Source organism: Leuciscus leuciscus, assembly GCF_965113295.1.
Source record: "Leuciscus leuciscus genome assembly, chromosome: 2".
Lineage (NCBI taxonomy): Eukaryota > Metazoa > Chordata > Actinopteri > Cypriniformes > Leuciscidae > Leuciscus > Leuciscus leuciscus.
In genome coordinates, this window is record NC_138726.1 from 2631833 (window position 1) to 2657915 (window position 26083).

At 37.1% G+C, this 26083-nt stretch overlaps 2 protein-coding genes across 2 annotated transcripts in view; one reads left to right on the forward strand and one right to left on the reverse strand.

The window, feature by feature from the left end:
• ctu2 (cytosolic thiouridylase subunit 2 homolog (S. pombe)) overlaps positions 1-9811 on the forward strand; it is a 23003-nt gene extending 13192 nt beyond the window's left edge. Inside the window, exons 7-15 of the mRNA XM_082160992.1 lie at positions 993-1246; positions 3923-4058; positions 4997-5128; positions 5867-5958; positions 6094-6194; positions 7051-7183; positions 7286-7352; positions 8942-9000; positions 9640-9811. Coding sequence (XP_082017118.1) covers positions 993-1246; positions 3923-4058; positions 4997-5128; positions 5867-5958; positions 6094-6194; positions 7051-7183; positions 7286-7352; positions 8942-9000; positions 9640-9691 — 1026 coding nt within the window. The 3' untranslated portion in view covers positions 9692-9811. The remainder of the gene's footprint in view (positions 1-992; positions 1247-3922; positions 4059-4996; positions 5129-5866; positions 5959-6093; positions 6195-7050; positions 7184-7285; positions 7353-8941; positions 9001-9639) is intronic.
• Positions 9812-9893: 82 nt separating this feature from the next.
• piezo1 (piezo type mechanosensitive ion channel component 1 (Er blood group)) overlaps positions 9894-26083 on the reverse strand; it is a 139274-nt gene continuing 123084 nt past the window's right edge. Inside the window, exons 40-51 of the mRNA XM_082160880.1 lie at positions 25514-25637; positions 24484-24631; positions 22761-22975; positions 21356-21514; positions 20089-20236; positions 18965-19153; positions 18792-18884; positions 16944-17116; positions 15965-16087; positions 15216-15295; positions 12891-13077; positions 9894-11639 (exon numbers count right to left, since the gene is read on the reverse strand). Of these exons, the coding sequence (XP_082017006.1) occupies positions 11384-11639; positions 12891-13077; positions 15216-15295; positions 15965-16087; positions 16944-17116; positions 18792-18884; positions 18965-19153; positions 20089-20236; positions 21356-21514; positions 22761-22975; positions 24484-24631; positions 25514-25637 (1895 nt within the window). The 3' untranslated portion in view covers positions 9894-11383. The remainder of the gene's footprint in view (positions 11640-12890; positions 13078-15215; positions 15296-15964; positions 16088-16943; positions 17117-18791; positions 18885-18964; positions 19154-20088; positions 20237-21355; positions 21515-22760; positions 22976-24483; positions 24632-25513; positions 25638-26083) is intronic.

Sequence of the window (26083 nt, forward strand, 5' to 3'; positions counted from 1 at the left end):
CACACACACACACACACACACACACACACACACTCGCTCACACACTCACTCACTCACACACAGTGACTCTCTCACTCACACACTCTCTCACACACACACACACACACACACACACACACACACACTCACACACACACTCACACACACACTCACACACTCAGTGACTCTCTCACTCACACACTCTCTCACACACACACACACACACACACTCACACACACACACACTCACACACTCAGTGACTCTCTGACTCACTCACTCACTCACTCACTCACTCACTCACACACTCGCACACTCACTCACACACTCAGTGACTCTCAGATTCACACACTCAGTGACTCTCTGATTCACTCACTCACACACTCACATATTCACACACACACACACACACACACACACACTCAGTGACTCTGACTCACTCACTCACTCACTCACTCACTCACTGACTGACCCACTCACTCACTCACTCACTCACTCACTCACTCACTCACTCACTCACTCGCTCACTCACTCACTTTAATGACTCTCACACTCACTCAATGACTCTCTGACTCACTCAATCACTCACACACTCAGTGACTCTCTGACTGGCTTTCCTGTAGCTCAGTGGTAAGAGCATTGTGTTAACAACGCAAGGTTGTGGGTTCGATCCCAGGGGATTGCACATACCTATGTATAAATGTATAGGATAATGCAATGTAAGTCGCTTTGGATAAAAGCGTCTGCCAAATGCATAAATGTAAATGTAAATGTAAATCTTTATATTGCAAAAGCATTAATAACACTATACAATAAAAATATATTTTTAAGAAAATAATTAATAATAATACAAATTAATAAAAATACAAATTTTACATGAAAATAAACATAGCAATAAAAATGTTTAATCTTCTAATATTTATAAGTGTCTCCAGGAATATAGTTGGTAGCTTTACTATGTGTTGGACGCCCTGACTCTGACTGTTGTAATGCTTTGCTCTTGACCGTTTCTCAGGTCTTCGGTCTGCCCAGCTCTGTACTGGTGCCGGTCACGTCTGATCCAGACCTGTCCAATCCCAGCTATAAACACGCTGTGGACCAGTACATCAGAGAGGAACAGAAGCTGACAGTAGAAGATAAGACCAGCGCTGTGGCTCGGCTCAGTCTAGAGGACTCTGCTTATCCTCCTGAACACAAGCTGGCGCTAGAGAGCCTGTTCTCATCACTGAACACACTGACGGCTAAAGAGGACATGCTACACACACTGAGGTGAGTTTTCCAGCTCTGATCTCTCAATCTGATTAATTTCAAGAGAACTTTTGCTCATTTCACTGCATGTTTCCACAAAGCTGATTCACTGATTCATTTGAGTCTCTGTATTTGATTTTGACGACTTTGTTATATAAAGATTAGGGCTGGGTATTGAATCGGATTTCACGATGAATTTCATTTATTGAATAAAAAATGACTGTCTTGACTGTACATCATCCCATACTTTAGTGTAGGTATATTCTGAAAATATTTGCTTGACTGTTGCTTAACCACTTTAAAGGAGTGGTTGATTATGATTTGACTTTTCTAACTTTAGTGAGTGTGTAATGTTGCTGTTTGATCATAAACAACATCTGCAAAGTTACGACGCTCAACGTTCAAAGCAAAGGGAGATATTTGCTTTTACAGAAATCACTTTTTAAGAACTACAACAAACGGCTGGTAGAGACTACACCACATTCCTCCCGGGTTAGTGACATCACAAACACTAGAATTTACATAAACCCGCCCCCTGAACACGATTTATAGATCATCAAGACAGAATATGCTAATCAATGACTAGAAGATAACTACACATCAGCTTCATAAATTCATCAACTAACCATTCAGAAATGTCCTGTTGCTTCTACATGTTGTCACTTCTTCTTGAGTCTCTCCATCATTGTCTGACTCTGGTTTGAACATAAAAGGCTAAAAGTTTTTGAAATTTTCAGTGTGTGTCTGTGTGAGGTAATCGGAGCTGCTAACACACAAACACACACACACACAAGCTCTTGAAGCTCCGCCCCCTGTGCCGGAGCAGCAGCTCATTTGCATTTAAAGGGACACACACACAAACGGTGTGTTTTTGCTCACCCTCAAAAAGTGACAATTTTAACATGTTATATAAAAATATCTGTGAGGTATTTTGAGCTAAAACTTCACACACACACTCTGGGGACATCAGAGACTTATTTTACATCTTGTGTAAAGGGCATAATACCCCCCCTTTAAATGATGAGTAGCTTCACAGGCGGTAACGGCATCTGAAGTGCCAAGCACAAGATGATTTATTAGCACTTTTTTGTTTTATATAATGATAATGATAAGCTGAGTCATCTTCCTCAAGTTCTTTAAGGCAAATTGCCGATGCTTTCATAGCCTTTGATCGCGTCACCGTCACACACACCCCTTCACCCTTCCTGTCTCTGATCACTTTTGTGTGACGTTCGACTGAATCATCCCTGAAGAACTGAGTCCCTCTCTTTCACTGGTGATGGAGTGATTATAGACGTACGTCTGCACACTGGATATCTCTCAATACATCCTCTGAAGCTTCTTATCGCCTAGAACTAACACTTAAAGGGATAGTTCACCTAAAAATGTAAATTATCCCACAATTTACTCACCCTCAAGCCATCCTAGGTGTATATAATAGACTTTCTTCTTTCAGACGAACACATTCAGAGTTATATTAAATATCCTGGCTCTTCACAGCTTTTATAATGGGAGTGAATGGAGGATGAGATTTTGAAGCCTAAAAAAGCACATCCATCCATCATAAAAGTAATCCATACTGAGACTCCAGGGGTTAATAAAGGTCTTCTGAAGCGAAGCCATGTGTTTGTGTAAGTAAAATAACAATTTTTATAACTTTATAAACTATAATCACTGGCTTCCGGTAACGGCCGTACGCGAGTCTAGTTTTCTATAAAGCTGTGAAGAGCCAGGATATTGTTTAATATAACTCTGAATGTGTTCGTCTGAAAGAAGAAAGTCTATTATACACACCTAGGATGGTTATAATTTACTACACCTAGTAAATTATGGTTAGGTGAACTATCCCTTTAAGAAGAAGTGGAGGTCATAGATTGGGCTGGGTTGTATATCGAGTTTGTATGATATATTAATATATTTTTATAAACGACATAGGATGAGGCAATACCGTCTATATCAATATACTGTAGTTTGACGTTTCGAGCGCATCTGAAAAACAGTGAGCTCCTGCGTGGAAAGTGTATAATCCAATTTGTCCAATTCTATTAATAGTTTTATTATAAAATGCATTACTTTATGATTATCAAATACTTTATTTTGTAGTACAATAGTATTTGTTATTGCAATAGTGATTAGATTTTCCTTCTGTTTTGTCTTTAGCTGATCACATGCCAGTGTGAAGTCTTTCAGAGTAAAGCCAAAGCATAGCAAAGCAAATACAATTCACTGCTTCTCTCTTTGAGTCGCTAATGCGTAGGGTTGGGAATCGGTTTTAGCCTGTTGATTTCTGTTCCTGATATTCAGCTACAATTAAATGTTTTGCAATAAGACTAAATGTGAATGATATCTTAAGTTTTTTTTTTTACCTTATTAGAATTGATAAGCAGAATCAAAATCGGAATTGGAATCGTTAAAATTCAAATGATGCCCCTCCCTACTAATACGTACACTGCAAAAACACTGTCTTGTTTCCAGTCCAAATATCTAAAAATTCTTTACTAAAGTAGTAAAATGCCATAATATTAAGGACAATGCAAAACTAAAGTGTCACCTTAATTAACGATAATAACCCTGATGGTCATTACAGAATGCTACCATTGACCTCAAACACATGGGAATGTCTCTGAACCAATCATAATGAAGAGTTCAGCTTGGCCCTGGTGTGAAGAGTTGAGTGTGTGAGTGTGTATCGTACAGGCAGCACCTGATCCTGCACGTCGCCCGTGAGAACGGCTTCTCGAAGGTCATGATGGGGGAAAGCTGCTCTCGACTGGCTGTGAAGCTGCTGAGTAACATCGCTCTGGGTCGTGGAGCGGCGCTGGCGTCCGACACGGTGAGGAACGCCTGTCAAACCACTGAACCAAGCCCATGGTTCTTCATGTGGACCTTAGAGCTGATACTGAAATATATCAAGGATTAGTCATAGTCATTTATGTGTAACACTTTATAATACAGTTCCTTCATTAATGAAGAACTGCACAGGAACAAATGAGTAACGCACTATTAACATTCTAGTAACTATTAACTAACAAGAAACTCTGATTCACAAATTACTAAGTAATAGCTCAGTTGAATGTTGTAGTTCACTATTAGCTAATCAATAACTACTATTATTCACACTTCACTGAAGACTACTAAGAACTACTAGCCTATATACAGGTTCATCATTAATATTAATAATGCATCATGTATAATATAAGGTAGTAATGAAGCAAGTGTTACTACATCCTTCTAAAGGAACTAATAATAAATTGGATCAATATTCTAAAGTGAAGATCATGGGAACACACACTTGTAATGACTAAAGTGTTACCAAATCCATCTGAAGGGATTACTATTCAAAATCTATGTGACCCTGGACCACAAAACCAGTCATGAGAGATGTATACATCATCTGAAAGCTGAATAAATGAGATTTCCATTGATGTATGCTTTGTTAGGATAGGACAATATTTGTAAATCTGGAATCTGAGGGTGCAAAAAAATTTAAACATTGAGAAAATATCCTTTAAAGTTGTTCATTAATGTTGGCGATTGTGCTGCATTCACTCACACAAATACATGTTTTATATATTTACGGCAGGAAATGTACAAAATATCTTCATGGAACATGATCTTTACTGAATATCCTAATGATTTTTGGCATAAAAAAAAAAAATCTATAATTTTGACCCATATAATGTATAGTTGGCTATTGCCACAGATAAACCCGTGCGACTCGAGACTGGTGACGTGATCCAGGGTCTCAGATCTACATGATTTGTCTCATAGGGTTTCTCTGATCCTCGGTTCGGGGATGTGGTGATCGTGCGGCCCATGAGGGATTATTCCTCTAAAGAGATCGCCGCGTACTGTCGGATGTTTCATGTTCCCTCGGTCTTTATCCCGGGACTGGAGACCAAGGTGAGAGTTCATCATCAGGCCAAGGCCTAACACACTAACACACTTTCCTTTGAAAACGCATCTTTTTCTCTCCGGTTTGGCCTTCAGTTCACACTGAGACAGCGTTTTTATTCATGCAAACGAAGCATTTTGAAAACGCTCTCCAAAGTGGATCAATTTGAAAACGATGTTTTCACGTCGTAGTGAGGACTGGGAAAACTGAGGTATTTAAAAACGATGACGTAAGTTTAGTCACGTGACGCATATTGTACCAATAGATATTGATGTTTATAGTGGTATTGTGGCTGTTATGTGCTGTTCACTTTCACACTGTTGTTACTTCACACACTCTTCATATCACAGTCCTGCAAAGATGTCAGAATTCACTCACTTTTGCTGTCCTGCGGCGAAACATGAGCAGTTTTAGACCAAACATATAATAGTGAGTGAGTGCGACCTGACGCTTCAGTGAATGCTGAGATATTTCGATAAATAAAATGATCCTGCCAGAAGAATTGCGCGATAACTTTATTATGTATTTTTCCGTCTGTATCATCTCAGTGAGCTTCTGTGAGGTTTTACGCATGTGCAGTATAAGGAGAATTTAGCGTTTTCCAAAAAGTTTCTCATCCACACAGAAACGCCTGAAAACGCATGAACACACTAGTGTGACAGAGAGCATATTTAAAGGAAAACGCTGTGTTCTAATGTATCCGGATTACTGTAGACTTGACTTTGATCCTGTGGTTTAACTTTCAGGCTCAGGATAAAGCCAGCATCCAGCGACTGACGGAGACGTTCGTCACCAACCTTCAGGCGGAGTTCCCCTCCACTGTCAGCACCATCTACAGGTCATCATCCTCATCCTCATCTTTATCCTCATCCTCATCTTCATCCTCATCCTCATCTTCATCCTCATCTGAGATCAACAGCTCTGACTTCAGTTCTTATTACATTTAATTATTGTCTTAATGTTTCCTCTGCAGAACGAGTGAGAAGCTTCACACAGTCAAACCCTCTGAAAGTCAAGCCACTGAACCGGCGTCTAAATGCCTTCTGTGTGTGTGTGCCCTCGACACTGATGTGGGTGAGTTATACTGGACATCGAACAGCTCGTGTGTGTGTGTGTGTGTGTGTGTGTGTGTGTGTGTGTGTGTGTGTGTGTGTGTGTGTGTGTGTGTGTGTGTGTGTGTGTGTGTGTGTGTGTGTGTGTGTGTGTGTGTGTGTGTGTGTAAACATGATGGTTATTGTAGTTCTAGACTAAATGTGAGTGTGCATTTACTCGTCTCACTTGCACAAAAGATTCAATATTCCTCAAAATGAATAAAATCAGTGAAATGCAAAATCAGAATAATATGCAAAACTCCAATAATTAAATGTGTTAAAACAAATATTTGTATGCATTTAATCTCTCTTTATTGTACTTGTTTCTGACCTTTGATGATTCAGTTAAACCGTATGTAAAAAATTACTATAGATTTTTTTGGTTTTTATTGTTTAAGTAAGTGTTAAACTTTCTTCTCTTGCGTCCCATTCTTCCGTTATCCAGAATAACAGCAGCAACCTCTGCTGTACATGTGAATTATTCATTTCTTTCAGCTTTATTATTACAATTTTGGTGTGAAAGAGCCTTTTGCCCAAATTTGCCCCAAAATGTTACTTTTTTTATAAAATAAAAAAAACAAGATCAGCCCACGTGAGAAAAAGTAACGCAAAAGTATCATACAAGTAACATTACTTTTCTTAAAGTAACGCAATTAGTTACTTTTTAAGGGAGTAACTCAATATTGTAATGCATTACTTTTCACAGTAACGTTCCCCGACACTGCTAGCTAGTGTCTAGAGGGTCGATCGGCTGATGATGATTCGGGTGGATCAGCCCAAAGCCTAAACACGTCCGCCGTGATCCAGAACTGAGCCTGACATAACCTGTGTTTCTGCAGATAAAGCTTCTGCTTTCCATGCCACGCTGGTGTCTGAGCAGCTGTCCCAGATCAAGCTCCAGGACGTGTCCCATGATGCACTGCGCTGCGCGGAGACTCAGTGTTGTGGGACCGGCGGCTGCTCCTCAAACCGGTGCCGTATTTATTCTCTCTGTAGTTTTATCTTAAGGCGAGTCAGTAGATGATATGCATTTGATGTTTCCCTTATTTCTGCTCTTCTGGATGCGTGTTCCAGGGTTCCTGCACATCAGGACTTGAAGACACTGTTGTGTTACAGCTGTAGACTCACGATCAAGGACATGGTGAGTTTCATGAGTGAGAAAATCAAATTACAGATTTAAACGGCACCTATTATGCTACTTTTTACAAGATGTAGAATAAGTCTCTGGTGTGTGTGTGTGTGTGTGTGAAGTCTCAGCTAGAAATACCCCACAGATAATGTTTTATAGCATGTTAAAGTTGTCACTTTTGGGTGTGAGCAAAATCGCGCCATTTTTGTGTGTGTGTTTCTTTAAATGCAAATGAGCTGCTGCACCCCGCCCCCTTTTAAGAAGAGGGCGGGGCTTCAAGAGCTTCTACTGGTGGCAACAAAACAGGACAATCTCACACAGTAAAATATCAGAAATTCTCAGTAGCGGCGTTCAGTTCGACCCGGAGTCGGGTAATAATGCCCACAGAGCCAGAGAATATAGGCTGTATGGAGATAGAACAGGTATAGTTTAGTTTAATTAATGTTATAACTTATGTTGTCATCTTGCTTTAATCCACTATTAATACAAGCCTGTTGTAGCAGACACTGTCCGAATGATGGCCTAAACTTTATTAATACGTTTTATGAAGTTTATTGTACATCACACAAAAGATGAAGCGTTAGTTTTACTCCAGAGAATCACAGTACGAGCTGAATAAACACTGTATAAGAAGTGCGCATTAAAGTCTTATCCATAAACTCTCTCTCTCTCCCTTTCATTATCATCAACATACACAGCGAAGTTCACAGAAACACTCGTTACAACTAACAGCTAACAAATATATACACACCGTATGCCTTTTCAGGGGGTGCTTAATAAACTGATAAACTTTATATCCATAAAGCAACTATATGAGCTGCTGTAATAAAGTGTTCTTTATCTCTCCGGACACTGAGAGCTGGATCACGAACAGTTGCTGATCCATCCTCGAGTTACTACTGTTAGTGTGTCACTGTAGGCTGATTGTGTTCACACACTGCCAACACACATTTATGTCCCAAAAAAAGAGAGGATTTTGCATAATATAACTGTTATATGGGGTACTTTAAAGGTGCATTGTGTAATATTTAGGAGGATCTGTAGACAGAAATGCAATATCATATACATAACTATGTTTTCAGTGGTGTATAAAGAGCTTAGCTTACATAATGAAGCGTTATGTGTTTATTAGCTTAGAATGAGCATTTCTCTCTACACACACCGAGGGTCCGCTTACATCCACATGTGTCTACGGTGGCCCTGAGCGGACAAACGCGTTTCCTCACTATGTTGTTCTTCATGATAAGAAGCTAAAGTCAGCGAATAAAACACTGACACAATGATGAACAAGTCACAATAATATTCACAATAACATAATTTTACTGAATTATAAAGTAAACATTTCTTAGTTTATCTTTGTAAAGAAACCTCATTGTTTAACTGGCTACTCTCTGCTCTCTCAGACGACGACATCACTTCCTGTCGGCCACCGTAACTTCTGTTGGGTGCAATTCACAACCTCACCACTAGATGTCGCTAAAGATTACACAGTGCACCTTTAACAAGTATATTAATGTTCACTTGGGGGAAAATTAACCCAACCTTAGAAAATGTATTGGTGAACTACACACAGAAATGGTCTGATGTTTCTCTTTCCACAGGGATCTGTCGACAATCTTCCAGCTTACATCATATCAGAGGCGGAGAAACGGAGGAAAAGGTGGGAATGCTGCACTGTAAACTTAAAGAATAATGATCCTGTGTGCTCTTTTCCACACACGAGAATTAAATGAGGATTCGGGACGGTTGAGTTTCAGAAATATGAAATGGTCCAGTCACTCGAGTCTCATGAAGCAGTGTGTGAGGAACAAGCCCAAATTAACACACACAAAGACTGAAATAATTCATATTCAGACATATTTTATCCCAGCTGATAAAAATCATGTACACACACACACACACACACGAGCGTTGTTTTGGATGTTCGGTAAGTTCCGTCACAAAATATACATCAGTTTCTTTTGTTTTGTATCTTTAGGTTCAGTCAAAATTGGAATAAATCAGTCGAGTAAAAAGACTAATCATTATACTGAACCACTTTGACGTTTTGTGATGCGATTGGTCCGCTGGTTAGTCCTGTTATGCCGTCATACCGCGCAATGTCACATGACTTTTTGGATGTGCATCAAAGGATTTATGATGTTATGTAAATGTGTTTCCAGCGTAGTTCATGTTCATGACTTTTTTTTTAAATTATTATTCTTTTTATGTGAATCTTGGCATTTCCATCCAGCATTTTTCAATTTTATGCAATATCCCAAACATTTTATGGAAATATGTCTACCGTTTCTCTCCACAGATCTTTGCTGAAGATGGAAATCAGCGAGTATCTTTTGGAGGACGGCGACTAGCAGATCTTTGGTCTGAAAAGTGATATTTAAAGCCGTATCATTAAAGTATCGCATTGTAATCATTTCATTATTTGTCTCCATTTGTGAATAAAAACAGTGATAATTTTTAAACATTTTAAAGATGCATGTTGTTTTTTTTGCTTGAACACATTTGGCTTGTATTAGATTACATTGATCATCAGACACACAATACTTGAACATGTCGCCTGCCATTTAAATCAATATAACCTTTTATATATTCAGTAATAATTCAGTTGTTTGTACAGTAATTTAATAATGCAACATTCTTGAGTTCTTAATTTAGCAAACTGCAAGGATTTTTTACAGGCTCATTTGATTTCTGAAGACAAAAAGAAAGCAGAGAGTTCATGTGTGTGTCTCTCTGCATAACCATACAGTGGAAATGATTATTCCAGCCATTACAGAAGAAGTTTGGCACACTCATGATTACACACGTGTGCGTTTGAGACACACAATACAGAGTGTTGAGTCGTCATCCCCACATCACAGCAGTCCAGCTCTTACACTATAGAAACTGTGGCACTGAAACAAACATGTAGCTTTCTTATGATTCAAGTGTTTGATCAGAAATTGTAAAACCAGGAACGAAATACTAAATGTCTCTCATCCTAAGATACTTTGGCTTGTAAACACTTTTACTGTAGTATCAGAACAAAAACTGTTAAAATCTCACAAAATCCATCAATATCCGTCTGGGTCATATCTCACCTCAACATTACACAACGGAATTAAAAAAGAAAAAAAAGCCTGGAAACGTTTTGGAAAAACAAATAAACCAGAAATGTTTGGAAAAGTCTTGATTATAGATTGATAACACCGGTTAAACATATTACAATAACTCCGCATCCGGGCATTCAGTCATGTGACGTCATGCTTGTACTTATTAAAACAAATGGCAAGCAAACAATTAGCACTGATTTTAGTTAAGACATGCTATGATAAATTTGAACATGGATGTTTATTATTATTTTACACGTGTACATATATTGCTTGGATATTTGCTTCAGAAATCATAGAAAAGTCATGGAGATGTTTTGATGAAATGTGTATGAACCCTGATTAATAGAAACATGCACTTGTTACTATTTTTGATATTTTGCATAATAAAAATGAACATTTATGTTTATTTGCATTGTTTTCATGACAATTATCAGTTGTGGAATATTTATTCATTGATTTATCACTGAGTATTTGTTGGGCTTGCCTCTAAGTTATGCTTATTTTGATTTAAAAAAATAAATAATATAGTAATGAGAATAATTGAGAAACATCTGGATGTATTCTAGAACAATCTTAATAGTCCTACTTGGAAAAAGTATTAATAGTCCTTATTTTACTTTGGAAAATCCCTGTAATTGGGTGGTAAATATGACCCAGACGTAGTTTAGTGAGATTCACTCTTAATAGTGTTTGTATTTCCACTTTGAAGGTCCTGCTGTTTCGCTCCCAGCGTTCACTAGCGTCTGAATCAGTCACAAGGCTGATTCTCAAGCTTAACACAGTTCAGGCAGAATAACAGACGAGGCTTAACCGGACCTCATCATCAAACCTCTGAGTGCAAAGAAGCCGATAACATCCGTCGAGGCTTCGAAACGCTGGAGAAACGGCTTTAGACTCGCTATTCATCCAACTTATATAAAGCAGTAAAGCTTCTAGTCCCACACAACACTCTCAGTCTTGATTCTTCTCTCTAGTCCACTTGATCATGGTCTCAGGAGAGCGATAGAGGAAGATGAGTTTGGAGTAAAGCTCTTCCTCCAGCTCCAGTTCTCCGGTTTCCCGCACCAGGAAAATGTCTATGCATATTTTGAGTATGCGATCGACGCACGGCAACTCCTCGAACATGATGGAGTGAGAGATCTCGCTGAAGAAGCCTCGCACAAACTTACCGATGACCAGAACCACCGACACGTACAGACCCATGATCCTGCGGGAGGAGAAGAGAGAGAGACGTTTGCAAGGAACATTAAAAAATAGGGATGCATGATATATCGTTATCGGCCGATATACTGTATGTTCATTTTTAATGTTATCGGTCTCGGACGATATGTGTTCATTTTTAATGTTATCTGCCGATATATGTTCATTTTCAATGTTATCGGCCGATATATGTGACTTTTCAATGTTATCGGTATCGGCCGATATATGTTAATTTTTTATGTTATCGTATCGGCCGATATATGTAAATTTTTAATGTTAGTGTTATAGCAAATATATGTTCATTTTTAATGTTATCGGTATCGGCCGATATATGTAAATTTTTAATGTTAGTGTTATAGCAAATATATGTTCATTTTTAATGTTATCGGTATCGGCCGATATATGTAAATTTTTTATGTTAGCGTTATAGCAAATATATGTTCATTTTTAATGTTATCGGTATTGGCCGATATATGTAAATTTTTTATGTTACTGTTATAGCAAATATATGTTCATTTTTAATGTTATCGGTATCGGCCGATATATGTGACTTTTCAATGTTATCGGAATCGGCCGATATATGTAAATTTTTTACGTTATCGTATTGGCCGATATATGTAAATTTTTTATGTTAGTGTTATAGCAAATATATGTTCATTTTTAATGTTATCGGTATCGGCCGATATATGTAAATTTTTAATGTTATCGGTATTGGCCGATATATGTAAATTTTTTATGTTAGCGTTATAGCCAATATATGTAAATTTGTTATGTTATCGATAACAGCGTATATATGTTCATTTTTAATGTTATCGGTATCGGCCGATATATGTTAATGTTTAATGTTATCGGTAACGGCCGATATATTAAAGTGATAAATAATGTATTATTTCCTTCAGCTGAGACACTTCAGATGTGAACTGTTCAACATGATTTTTTTATTTAATTGCTTGTTGAAATATGATTGAAATCACTTTAAAAAAAAAGGAAAATACAGTTAAGTTCAATGCGCAGCACAAGTCTGTCATATCGGCTACATAAAATTATCATTAGAACATCATTATAATTGTGTGCTTTAACGGTTAGATTTTTGGTTTTGTAATCAGGCTCTCAAAAATTATTACAAAAAATTGATTTATCGGCCAATATATCGGTTATCGGCTTTCAAACAAAAAATTATCGGTATCGGCCAAAATGTTCATATCAGTGCATCCCTAATAAAAAGCCTGCACTGAATCTCATGAAAGGAATGGTTTACCCGTATCCTGCGAGGAAGCCCAGACTCGGAGGACTAACTTTATCGTTAAAGATGACCATCGGTAAGACGTCGCAGGATTCCCGGCAGCCGGCGATGCTGATGTCCCACCACTCCTGAGCTCCTGTGATGTTCACCGAAGCTTCTCTCATCAGAGACAGAGTCACGTTCTGATATCCCTCCTCTCCTCCTGCAGGAGAACCACAAAACCAGCGTTACCTTCACAAACAGACCACCAGCAGTGTTGGGGAACGGTACTTTGAAAAGAAATGCATTGCAATATTGCGTTACTCACAAAAAAGTAACTAATTGTGTTACTTAGTTACTTTTTATGAAAAGTAATGCGTTTTAATTACTTTTGCATTACTTTGAATAAGCCTCAGGCTGAAGGAAATGCATATTTTTGCGTGTACAGTAGAGGTAGAGTACAGTAGAGGTAGAGAACAGTAGAGTACAGTAGAGGTAGAGAACAGTAGAGTACAGTAAAGTACAGTAGAGGCTCAAGCAAACCTTTCAGCTTCAGCTGCTGTTCTGGATTAAAGAACAATAGTTCGACACTCTTATTTCTAAATCTAATCTAAAGTAATGTTTTCTTATTAGTAAGTTTGAATTAGATCATTGAAGGTCAGCAGCAAAGACATATGATTAAATACATAAAGTATATTTGTGTAATTTAATATAGTTAATTATAAAAGTTTTGCGTAAAATTCTGAGATTGCATTTTACTGCTTTTATTCATTTTGAGGAATACTGAAGGTTTTCATGCAAGTGAGACGAGTAAACGCATGTTCACATTTAGTTTAGAAGTAAAATAACCATCATGTTCACACACACACACACACACACACACACACACACACACACACACACACACACACACACACACACACACACACACACACACACACACACACACACACACACACACACACACACACACACACACACACACACACACCCTCACTTTATTTCTCTCAAGCTGGAGACAGGAGAGCTGTTAGTCAATATATGAGAAAAAGTAACTAGCGTTACTTATTTGAAAAAGTAACTCAGATATTTTGTTATTTTGAAAAAGTAATCTGAATACGTAACTCAAGTTACTTGTAATGAGTTACACACAACACCGCTCGAGAGTAAAACTATCATATATTTTACTGAGAAAAAAAAATCGAATAGGGTGTGATATATACACAGCGATTCAAAGGTTTTGGATTGGTAAGATTTTTAATGTTTCTTCTTGTCACCAAGGCTGCATTTATTTAATACAAAATAGGGGGGAAAACAGTAATATAAAAAAAAAAAAAAAATAAAAAAAAATCAGGATTCTTTGATGAATAAAGAATTAAAGAAATCAATACTTTTATTCAGCAAGGACGCATTAAATTAATCAAAAGTGACAGTAAAGACATTTATAATGTTACCCAATATTCAATTTCATATAAATGCTGTTCTTTTGAACTTTCTATTCATCAAAAAAAAAAGTACACAACTGTTTTCAACACAGATAATAATCATACATGTTTCTTGAGCATCAAATCTTCATATTATAAATATTTCTAAAGAATCATGTGACACTGAAGACTGGAGTAATGATGCTGATCATGGGAATAAATTATATTTGAATATATATTGAAATAAAAAAACTGTTATTTTAAATTGCAATAATATTTCACAATATTACTGGGTTTTTTTTGTTTTTTTTATAAAAAAAAATGCAGCCTTGGTGAGCAGAAGAGACTTCTTTCAAAAACATATATATATTTAACCATGGCAACTCTTGGAATAATTTTAGCATGGTATTGAAAATGGAAAGGTTAATGTATTTGATCTTGTTAGACTAGATCTGCTTCTGATTATTGCTTTTACTAACATGCAGTCAAACGTAACAGTTAACAAACCTCGCCAGTTCAGGTATTTCATGTGTTCTAGCTCAAGCACACCTGATGCAACTAATGAAGCCCTTGATTATTTGCATCAGGTGTGTTTGAGACAATCGGATCTGTTTTGCAGAGTTGTGCTGTTGTGAGGGACTTTATTCAGGGGGTTGAATAATTTTGAGCCTGCAGAAGTCATTAAAAGTTGCATTTTCAATTGAATTTGGGGAAACCACTTGAAACATTTATTGTGTAGAGCTATTTAAATTACTTTTGTTTGATTCGTTCATTGCAAACAGCTGAAAGTCAGAATTTTGCCAATAAACCTGATTTGCAATGGGGGGTTGAATCATTTTGATTACAACAGGGTGGAAATCGCTCAGTTCACTAGAAACATATTAAGGGGGAAAGTCACAAGAGTGAACTGTGCCTGACTAGCACACTAAAGTATTACCATTATACAGCTGGCTGACGGGTTTGGCCTCAGCTCCATTAGGTGCTCGGATGTAGTTCGGGAACATGTGCGGCACAAGCCTAGGAGAGAATTACAGAGATGATAAAAACCAGAAACAGAGATACTTGCCAAATATGAGTGACAAAAAATGCTGTAGGATTTACTTTCAAACAGTTTTCACTTAGAAACTGCTAGTACATTTCACAAACATTGAAAAAGACACATTGAATTAAATGTGAAATTTTGAAGTAGAAAGACTGAAATAGTATTACTTTATTAACAGATCGTGATCTTATTCCTAAATCTTATTCCTAGATCTTATTCCCACATGATTATTATTTATGTCTTACAATAATTCAAATGATCACAGAAGTACTGAGGGAATTAACTTTTGAAAGTAACTTGACACTTCAAATTAAGATTGTATTAATTACATCGTTACACCAGTAGGTGGCGACAAGAGACTGTTAAAAGTGTATTTGTCATTGAATCATTAATTCAAGAGATTCGTTCAAAATCGCTGATTCATTCACCATGAAACTAATGATGTATTTATGAGTGAGTCATTGAATTATTCACACAACTTTTTTTTTTTTGAAGTCAAATGAATTAAATATTTATTTTAAATAGACTGGAGCAATTAACATTTTGTCAGAACCTCTAGTAAATTACATGTCATGAATTGTGGGAGAGTATATTGTGATTTGTGCCATGAGAAGTGTTTTTTCCCATGTGGTGATCAAACTTACACCGGTTCCTTCCGATTCCCCAGCAGAAGCGAGGCCAGGTCGGCTCTAACCGGGTTCTCCTTCGCCAAACTGATGGAGTGCCGGTCGAACGTGTGTTCCACTGTCCCGCCCTTCCCAAGGTCCCTTTCAGAGATAACACACACAATGAGCATGAGGTCCAGGCTCCACCAGAAGCTGGTGTTCTTCGGTCATTTTTGACCGGAAAATGTTACGTTTTGTTTTTTTAGAATAATTTTCTTCATCAGAATGGTACGAAACTTGGTAAATGTTTTGGCACTTACTATGTGAACACACAAAAAAAATCATGGACATGATTCAAACAGGTTAAATGGTCCTGAAAAAATAGTCACACTTGTGCTCCTCTCGGTCAAACACGAGCGCATTGGAAATGAATGGAGACGAGTTTCCTCTAGTGGAAGCGTTTGGTACTGCAGCCGAACAACATCTGACTTAAAGCAAATTTTTTGAGATATCAACCTCAAATGAACACGACTTGTTTCGATTTATGGCTTCGATTTTCTCAAAGTTTTAGAGAAAAACATGCTTTTGAAAATATATATTTCATATAAAAATTTAAAATAGTATTTTTGTGCATTTTTTATAATACACGTACAATTCTGTTACTTTTTTTAAGTTCACTTTTTACAACTTTTTTCACTTCAGCAATAATCTGCCAATGTCTTTGAAAAGTGATCAAACTTCAGTCTGTCGCTCTAAAACATTCAAGGTTTACAACAGTTTAAGTTGGAAAAATAATTTTCAGGTCTATGCTCAAAAAGTGAGTAAATGGATTATAAATACAGCGTAAATATAATTTAGTATATATTTTTTTAAACTAAAAATATACAATATTACAAACATTAATCAAACAAAAACATAATACATTAATTTCAATGAAAAACAAAACAAAATTCTGTAATTTTTGACCGGCACACGAAGAGCACCAGAGGTTAAAGCTCTCTCTCTCTGTGACACTGACCGCTGTAAGATCCAGTCGAGCCGGAGCGTCATGTCCCCGGTGCTGTCGAGCAGCTCCTTGATGAGCTCGTGTCGGCTGGGAGGACTGATCTGCCACACCGACCCCGAGCTGCCCTCGATCTGGGCCGTCACGAGGTCCTCATAACTGTACAGGGTGATGAACTGCATGGCCACCTGTGGACAGACACATTAAACCCCACCGGTATGAAATCAAAGCTCTCAGAAATCAGAGCTTTGGTGAGAGAAATATCAAGTGGACACATTTCACTGTTAAATCTAGCAGAATCAAACAGCTATCAAGTAAAATACTGAATCACACCATTTTCTACTATTTGATATGTCTATTTAAAGTCCTCCCTGTGGTGAAACTCCAGCTTTTAATGTTGTTTATGTGTCTATGTGGTGTTTTTAATATGCTTTAAGACAAACCATGTGTAAATTCGACACCATTGCTGAGTATTTCCTCCTTAAAACTGCAGTGAACCAAAGACAGTCTCAAACACACGCTTTGAAATCGCTGGTGTTTCTGACGTCACAAACTACCTTGTAACCAATCAGATCAACGTGTGATCGTCAACCAGTGGATCTCTGAGCTGAGTGAGTGAGTGAGTGGAGGTGGGGCTCATTTACATATTCATAGAACCGCATACTAAATGAGGCAAGGGTGTCGAGTTACAGTCAAGATATTTTAAGGCATGAATAAATTTTCTTCAACGACAAAACGCTTAAATATGTCATTTTGGTGATCAAAGATGAGTTTTAAGGGATAAAATGATTGACTACAGGGGGACTTTAAATGTTTTAAACCTTGTATATGATACACGATAGCCTATGTTTCTCTGGTCACAGAATTTATTTATCATTTGTTCAGATTTGCATTTAGTAAAAGTTGTTTTAGCAATTTTCAACCATTGAATTTTCTCTTTCAACTTCCATGCTCTCTAAATAATTTTACATAGAATCCTCTAATTTGAGGTTGTGGATGATTGGGCTGCTAAAATAACATTTTGATTTTGATTATTTGTCGAATTATAAATAAAAATCCATATTCGAATGCAATTCAAATTTTAGGTGAGCATCAAGCAACCTTATCAGTGGCACAGGAGATGATGATGATGATGATGATGATGATAAAAGAGTCGTTGTTGTAATGTTTTTGCTAGCCTATCCAGTTTTAGGTTACGTCAAAAGCAAAGGCTGTTCTCACAGATTTTCCAGTGTTTTCTAAGCAAACATACGCTAGACGGACGCGTTTGACCAGTGAAACAGAGAGACGCATGTTTAACCATTTAAATATGATCTTACTGAGACATTATTAGCAGATATAGAGTGACGGCGATCATATATTTATATGATCTTATGTCAGTATCTGCTATACTGTTATTAAGACCTCACTGATCTACATTACAAGCATCAGAATTTCATCTTTTGTCCATATAAATATCAGCATCTGCAGCAAATTGCATATTTTTGCTCAGTTTGGATAAAGATTAGCTATTTTTTCCCGTCCATATGAGACTATATGAGCCATAAAAGCCTGATGTATCAAATATAATCCTCAACAGAAATCCATATGCAAACTTTTTGTTGTCTAAATGTTTAATAAACTGTACGATTTAAAAAAAAAAGAACGATTTTTCCTGACCATTATTTAAAATGCCAGGGTTACAGTGTGAATGAGAAATATTGATTTACATTACAAGCATCAGAATTTCATCTTTTGTCCATATAAATATCAGCATCTGCAGAAAACTGCATATTTTTGCTCAGTTTGGATACAGATTTTCCCTGACTATAATCTAATATGCCAGCGTTACAGTGTGAATGGGAGATATTGATGAGCACTTACAGCATTTTTCCCGAACTGATCGCTGAGGCGAGTGTATTCGCGCTCGGTGAACGGCTGGATGGACTGTTGCTGGACACTCATCGTGAATAAAGGCTGTGGGAGAAACAATCACATCTCAGACCTCAGATCTCACAGTACTAAAGCATTACAGAAATATTCCAGTAGAGTTTTACCTCATAACCTCCGAGCTTGACTGTCACGGTGACGTCAACGGGATGGTTGACCACGCCCACTACAGATTTAACCAATGAGATGAAGAGTAGCGGGAACCAGATGATGCAGATGAGGAAGAGGATGATGATGCCGCCCATCCCGTACTTCACAATCTTCTTTTTCTTTTGTCCTTTGGGCTGGGGATATTTCTGCAGAGAGAATGAACAAATGAGATTATTATACATATTATACATTATTATTTTTACACATTAGAATCAAATGATGAAGATAAAAAAGAGGGCTCGGGTACTCAAAAATAAAATGTTACATAAACTGAGATTTGCCATTGTTTCCAAAATGTGGGACACGTCTGAATACAGTTTAAAAGCTTTATTTGGGAAATTTTGTTTTAGATCGGTAAGATTTATTTATGTTTTTGAAAGAAGTCTCTTCTGCTCACCAAGGCGGCATTTATTTGAATGTACAGCAAAAACTGTAATATTATGAAATATTTTAAAATAACTGTTTTCTATGTGAATTTATTATAAAGTGTAATTTATATCCTGTGATCAAAGCTGAATGTTCATCATCATTACTCCAGTCTTCAGTGTCACATGATCCTTCACAAATCACTCTAATATGATGATTTGATGCTCAACAAACATTTATGATTATTATCAATGTTGAAAACAGTTATTTACAATTTGATTTCAGAATTATTTGATGAATAGAAAGTTCAAAAGAACAGCATTTATCTGAAATAGAAAGCTTTTGTAACATTTTAAATGTCTTTACTGTCACTTTTTCAATCCATTTAATGCATCCTTGCTGAATAAAAGTATTAATTTCTTTAATTTAAAAAAATATAAAAAAAATTAAATAATCTTACCAATCTAAAACTGATATATATATAGTAGTAACAGGGCTTTTACATTTTACATTCATGATAATTAAAAATTACAAATATAATACAAAATACTGATATTTGATGCTAGGTACAATAGTTTATCAAACACATCTATATAGTCAGTAGTTATGGGACATGAAGTGTCTCCTATATATGGAAAGTTTATCTGACTGACTGATCCAAAATTTGAGGCATAATAAAAGATTATTTGTGCGCATGTCAAACAGGACCTGCTACCTTTTCGGTTTCACGGCTGCACTTGATGATGAAGATGTTAGCGTAGATGTCCTCGACACACATCCAGTTGGAGAGAGACAGTGTGGTATCGGTCCAAACCCAGTCCATCACGGCCCGAAGCTCGACTAAAAACGGCACCAGCCGGAACCTGAGGAAACATGGGTAATTCATTTCACTCTCATCTTACACAGACAGAAACATAGTGTCGGCCCAGATCCGGCCCACATCCAGATTGGCATGGAGTACTTTCCATAAGATCATCTCTCAATGCAAATCAAACCAGCTATTAGGCTAACTGAAATAAAACCATGCCAACCTCTAGGTATGGTGAAGGCTATGTGATGATGTGGGGCTATTTTAATTCCAAAGGCCAAGGGAACTTTATCAGGATGCATAGTATCCTGGATCCATGAAGTAACTAGCCTTTAAAAATAAAAATCTGCCTGCCTCTATGGGAGTTTAACATAGGGGTGTCCAGACTTGTGCACCCTGGATTTTAAGGAAGAACATTTATTTATTTACGATACATTATTCATTCACAAAGAAAGTTGGTGTCCTTAAAGGTTGGATGTTTCCTATTTTTTTTAATTAAGGCATTAAGTTAAATTTCCAAAAGATGATTTTTTATTCCTCTTTTTAGTCAACTTTAGCATGGGTGTCTAAACTTATGCATAGCACTGTATTTCCGGCTTAAACTGTTGTAAATCCTGAATGCTTTAGAGCGACAGACTGAAGTTTGATCTCTTTTCAAAGACGACACTTGGCAGATTATTGCTGAAGTGAAAAAAAGTTTTAAAAAGTGAACTTTACAAAAAGTTACAGAATTGTACATTTATTGTTATGAAAAATGTGCAAAAATACCATTTTCAATTTTTATATGAAATACATATTTTCAAAAACATGTTTTACTCTAAAACTGTGAGAAAATCAAAGCCATAAATCTAAACAAGTTGTGTTCCACATTTGAGTTTGATATCTCAGTAAATGATCTTTCAGTGAGATGTTGTTCGGCTGCAGTACCAAACGCTTCCACTAGAGGAAACTCGTCTCCATTCATTTCCAATGCGCTCGTGTTCGACCGAGAGGAGCTCAAGTGTGACTGTTTTTTACAGGACCATTTAACCTGTTTGAATCATGTCCATGATTTTTTGTTTGTTTCTTCACACAGCAAATTCCAACAAAAAAACAAACAAATGTAAAATGTTTTGAGCAAAGAGCACCAGAGGAATTGAGGACATTGGAAAAATGAAGATTAATAAATGCCTACCCTTGGAAGAGGAAGAGGTTGAGATGATTGAACTTCTTGGTGAGGAAGTTTCCAAGGATTCGTGACGGATATCCACACCGGATCTGATACGCCGACAGCGTGAAATAGATGCACTTGAAGAAATACCAGAGCTGGGCCACTGAGTTATGATTGAACATCCTGTGAAGATAAAGGAAGCCATACAGTCAAACCAATAATGATTCAGACACCAGATGTCATTTTTTAAATATTTTTCACTAGTGTGTGCAGGACACTATAGTTCATTAATGTAAGTGAGGAGAGCAAAATAAAGTAAACTGTGACATATTATACCCAAATATTCTTCATACAGTGACTACCAGTGACATTTATACACATTTGGGAGCAAATATTATTCCGACACTTTGACCTGATCATGTTTTGCTGAAGTGTTTTTTCTTTAATTGCTAATGCTCTTTTTACACACAGACTGAACAAAGTGAAGCATTGCTTGGTAACCAGTTGAGTTAACTGGTATTATCTAATAGTGTAGTTAAATTTAACAGCTGACAGATATTCAACATAATTCATGTGTGAGACAGTCTAACAGAAGGATGGACAAAACCAGTCAAATATCAACTGATTCTTGTCATATTTTATTACCATTTTCAAAACTAGAGCGAATAAACTGTGATAATGTGAGAAATGTTGAATGTGTCTGAGTAAATGTTGGTTTGACTGGATGAATCTCCTCTCATCTGTCTGAAGTCTTTGATCTCAGTTTCACCTTTTATCCCAGAAAGCATCACAGTGTCGGTCCAGATCCGGATTCCACACGGCCCAGATCTGAGCCGGATCCGAGCCGACACTATGATGCTGACTAGGGCTGCACGATATTAAAGAAAAATGTGATAACTCATTAAATAATGCGATATTCGATATGCGATACGATAATGCTTAAAATGTGTAAAATAAACGTAATTTATCTATAAGATATAACCTACACACGTGTTTCACATTCTTTCTGTGACGAGAAAACATCCCTCCAGCTTCTGCCAGTGAACATCAGTGTTTTACTGTAGCGTAAGAAGTGTTACTTTAACATCAGTGTAAACCTCGGGGTTCAGGGCTTCAGGTTATCCTACATTAGGGTTATTTAACAACACAAACTGAATCATCAAATGTAATAATAAAACACTGCTTAGTTTTCACTGTATGAATTAAATATATCCTGATTCTTATTAAAGCTACAAAAGTTATTCAGCCGAGAGTGAGTGATTTTCTCTTCGTCTTTTGTCCATGACTCTAGTTACTGCAAGCCGTTGGGATACGCATATCACGATATATATACATTTGTGATATTTCGATTATTATATTGTGCAGCCCTAATGCTGTCTGTGGGAAGATACTCCTGTTCACACTGCACTCGAACACAAGCCTGGCTTACCTCTCGGTGACAGCGGGGAGGATGAAGAACATCCACAGGTGGATCCCGAACACCAGGATCACCTGGAAGATGAGCTTTCCCAGGATGCTCTTCCTCAGGTAGATGGCCCGATCGATGATCATGGTGCTGAACTGGATGAGGAGCATGACGAGAAACGCCTCTGGGACCTGATCCTCAGACAGAGATGAGGCGATGTCTGCAGCCGCCGAGTGTTTCTGAGACAGAGCAAACATGTTCACACTGCAGAAACTGCTTTTCCTACTCAGTCCATATATCAAACATTCCTTAAATCAAGATGCATTTACTAAAGTAGTAAACTGACATTAGATATTTAGTCTTTTTTTTTCAGCATCAACTCACTTTAATTCCCCCGTAAAACAGGACGTAATATCTTATGGCATTTTACTCATCTAGTAAATGCATCTTGACGTAAAAGTCCGGGCAGAAAGCCAGTATATCCAACATTTTTTACATTTTTTTTTCCTAAGTGTTGACAACTTAGTGTTAACTAATAATTGTTATAAACTGGTACTACCAACAAAATATTAGTGCATTCCTGGAACTGGGCGTCGTTACACTCCATCCTTATGATCGCTTTCTGTCAGGACTTTTACGGGCTTTTCCCAAATCTCGGAAGTGACGTCGACGTCCGGGTTAGCGGTAGCGTTAGCCATCAGGCAAGTGTTATTTAAATAAACTCCTGATGTACTTACAAACTTTCCAATGCCTCGTTTTATGAGTACAGAACCTATTTGTACTCCTGTAGAAGTTTGGTGCCATTCTGGGCATTATTAGTGGAGTAATTTACCAGATACATCATTGGATCCATTAGCGCCTGCACTAAACCATCCGGCTGATATCTCTAAATAAGCTCTAACTTTAATAATGTTCAACCAAGGGAGAAAAGGCTTCTGGGGGGTGTTTGGCTCGAGGTCATGGTGCAAAGGACCCTAGGTTGATTTTACTCCGAACCATCCCTTTAATAATGTTTTGATATTTGGACTGGAAACAAGACAAAAATACTGAGCAGGAAAATCATTTTTTGCAGTGCACACTTTACACAGTCAATGTCATACAGTATTTGCACTTGTCAAATCATCACTAGTCTGTCACTACACATGCTCTCATGAGAACCAGATGTGCACCCTTGATTATAGTATTTGCATTTAGCATTTTTGTTGATCTAATTGGTAATTGATAATTTTTCAGTGTTAATCATATGTGACCCTGGATCACAAAACCAGTCTCGAGTCGCACGGGTTTATCTGTGGCAATAGCCAACAATACATTGTATGGGTCAAAATTATTGATTTTTCTTTTATGCCAAAAATCATTAGGATATTAAGTAAAGATCATGTTCCATGAAGATATTTAGTCAATTTCCTACTGTAAATATATAAAATATTTATTTGTGTGAGTGAATGCTGCACAATCGTGAACATTAATGAACAACTTTAAAGGAGATTTTCTCAATGTTTCGATTTTTTTGCACCCTCAGATTCCAGATTTTCAATAGTTGTATTTCAGACAAATATTGTCCTATGCTAATAAACCATACATCAATGGAAATCATATTTATTCAGCTTTCAGATGAGCTTTACATCTCAAATGACTGGTTTTGTGGTCCAGGGTCACATATTGAGAATACTAAATTATGCCATTCCAAAATGCAAATCCTGTAGGCATTCCTTTAGGATTCTTTGACTAGGGATATCGTACTCACTCCAAAAGCCCAGAAACCGAAGATGACGATGATGAAGTCCACCACATCCGTGAGGAACATGAGCGCGTACACATCGGTGGCCGTCTGATACTCCGCATGTAAGATGTTCTGGAAGAATCTACAGCTCGGCTTGTACACATTCTTCACTCTGCGTGACACATGAATGACGGTCACAACGTAAATATGACATTTCACAACGAGATAAGACCTGAGAATCAGCAGAGACATTATATTCAACTGGATCATCACTCTGCATGTTATATATCAATGACGATCATCAGTTTATCAGTATTCAGAATATATATTGTTTTTAAACAGTGGGAAAAAAAACAATTGCAAATATTTCATTAAGGGTTTAATCTTTTAAATGCAATTAAATCATACAAATTATAATAGTGCTAAATATAAGTGTCTCTATAATGCGTGTTATTTTATTATATTATAGAGCTTGTTTTGTTAGTTTTATGGAGAGTTTGGTAAATCAGACCAGTAAGAGACTTTTAACTACAACTCTTTTTATTCCTCTCTATGTAAAGCATGTATGAAATGTGCTATATAAATAAACTTGTCTTGCCTTGCTTTGCCTTATTATACAAATGTGTCATTAAATGTTTACAAATGTATAAGACTGACCCGAGATCAGGTAAATATCATAACTAGACACTGGTTCATGTGTTCACGGAGATCATCGCCCTCTAGTGGCGAAACACTGACATTTCTAACGTTTCTAAACAGTGAGGACGTAACGAAGCCTCGTTTCACTGAAATCACATGACATGATACGCGTCCCGAATCACTGGTTCGAAACATGAATCGCAAAGGTTTCGAAGCTTCACGAAGAGTTTCAAAATCTCCCATCACTAGTAATTGCCTTTAGAAAAGAAAAAAAATCAAAAAATCTATTTGAGGAGGAAAATATTGCCCCTTAATGGAAATGTTAATTTCTGACTCTAGCTGGACAACAATAAACCGCCTCTACTGTGATCGGCTCTTTCCTGACGGGTTGAGAGAAAAGCAACAGGAATCTTACATGGATAAGAAAAGGCCTTTGAGTTTTCCTTCAACGGCATTCAGGAGTTTTTTACTGGTGTCCTCGCCGTGCTTCGTCTTTGACTTCTTCTTCTTCTTCTTCTTGGGTTCTTTCTGTTTAGTGTCTGTGACAGGGTTGTTCAAAGTAACACACAGATCAGGCTCAGTACAATATTATAGACATCATTTAGGTATTAATTATATATAAATAGGGTTGATTTGAGCGATTCCGATTCTGCTTATCGATACCCAGTTTCCATTACAGTAAAATCAAACATATTAATTTTCAGTCTTTTTGCAAACATTTAGTTGTAGCTGGATACAATGAACAAAAATTGACCATTTACCAAAAAAAAAAAAAAAGTTTTGTTTGCAACAAATCTAGCGACTGCTGGTTAACATGTAGTCCGTCACTATATCACACTCGTTCCATTATCTGACCGAAAATATGCAAATGAGAACAGCTTTATTGGACATTCAGCTATATATTATATTGTATATTGCATTACGTCATCTAGCGGCATTAAAGGAACACTCCACCGTTTTTTGAAATAGGGCTTATTCACCTTCT